General features: G+C 33.2%; 1 protein-coding gene across 1 annotated transcript; it reads right to left on the reverse strand.

The window, feature by feature from the left end:
- Window positions 1-365: 365 nt before the first annotated feature.
- On the reverse strand, window positions 366-1,313 carry LOC307167231 (olfactory receptor 6N1-like; the record flags this gene model as incomplete). The annotated part of the gene is made up of 1 exon (XM_079886220.1): window positions 366-1,313. One exon carries the CDS (start codon window positions 1,311-1,313, stop codon window positions 366-368), a length of 948 nt encoding a protein of 315 aa, XP_079742346.1.
- Window positions 1,314-1,556: the final 243 nt, after the last annotated feature.

A 1,556-nucleotide genomic window follows, 5' to 3' on the forward strand; every position in this document is an offset into this window, starting at 1 on the left:
GACACAGTTATAATGGCCTCATGACAGCCAATGTCAAAACCAATCACATGACAGTTTAATGTAATGTTAACCCATAAAGCTAAGTAGTTTCTTAAGTTTGATAATTAATCTGCTATGTTTATGTTTATATGTTTATGACAATTTTATGACAGGTTATGATGTATTGGTTTATGTCAAGATGTCATAACAAAGACATCTCAAACAATGTCATCTTTGCATTAAAAATGTCATAATTGAGCGAATGACACTTAATGACAGTTGTCATAAACATGCATAAAACCTCCTTCATATTCATGACATGTGTCATGTCAGTCTTATGCACACCTTCAAGTAAAGCGTTACCCATCTTCGTATGTGACTAATATTCAATCAGATATTTCCACTTCTTTTTTGAAAAGCAGTCTCACGACTTCCTTCCGTAGTCTTGTCAGATTTAGTCCATAAATGAGGGGGTTTAAAATGGGTGGTATGAGTAAGAATTCCAGGGCCATGAAATTACGCAAATCTTGTGGCAAACTCTTTGAACCATAACGACTGTACAGCACATCAAACAGCAAAGCAACAGTCACATTGAGCAATGCTAGAAGATGTGGTACACATGTTTGTATGAATTTGTGCCTGCCCTCTATTGACTTTCTGCATTTTTCAATCAAGTAAATGTATGAGAAAAATATCAATATTCCATGTCCAAAATATATACAAATGATTACATACCCAATCACATTATTTACTGTTGTAGAAAAACAGGAAAGTTTAACAACTGACCAATTTTCACAATATAGCTTTTCAATACTAGAGCCACATAATGTTAGTCTTGATGTTAATACAATTAAAACAGACACGCAAAAAAATGGAGAAAGCCAGCAGAAAAGGATACATTCAAGAACCCTCTGATCGGTCATTACTGAATGATACTCAAGTGGTCTACATATTGCCACATACCTGTCATATGCCATCACTGTTAATGTTGAAACGTCACACAGAACAGATGAATAAATGACAAATATCTGAATCAAACATCCAGCAAAAGAAATCACATGATACTGGGATAATAAATCATACATGAATTTAGGGTAGAATCCACCAGAGCCAAAAAGTCCATTTACACACAAATTACAAATAAAGACATACATTGGCTCATGAAACTTCTTATGTGAGATTACAGTGTAAATGATGGTAACATTACACAACACAATTAACGGATAATACATTGCAGTCAATGAAAAAAAAACAAATCTTTTCCCCATCGTTTCATTTAGTCCAGAGAGTGTAAACACTAAGTCAAAGGATTCATTCTCTAGTGATGGCTGCATCTGGAATGATATGCAAATTATTATGATAGTGATATCATTATGCACATCATAATACAAATAAGTACATTTGAAATTAAAAGTTAGATCATTTTAAATATAATCATTCAGATTGTCAGCTATTCAGTCCTATTTCAGACGCAAGCAATGAAATAATTAAAATCTTACCACAATCTCTTTTTGTTAGTTTGACAGTGTTGTGAAAGGTTGATCTGGTGATATATATATGGAGACTATTCTCATGCT

This window comes from Squalius cephalus (genome assembly GCF_949319135.1).
Source record: "Squalius cephalus genome assembly, chromosome: 11".
Lineage (NCBI taxonomy): Eukaryota > Metazoa > Chordata > Actinopteri > Cypriniformes > Leuciscidae > Squalius > Squalius cephalus.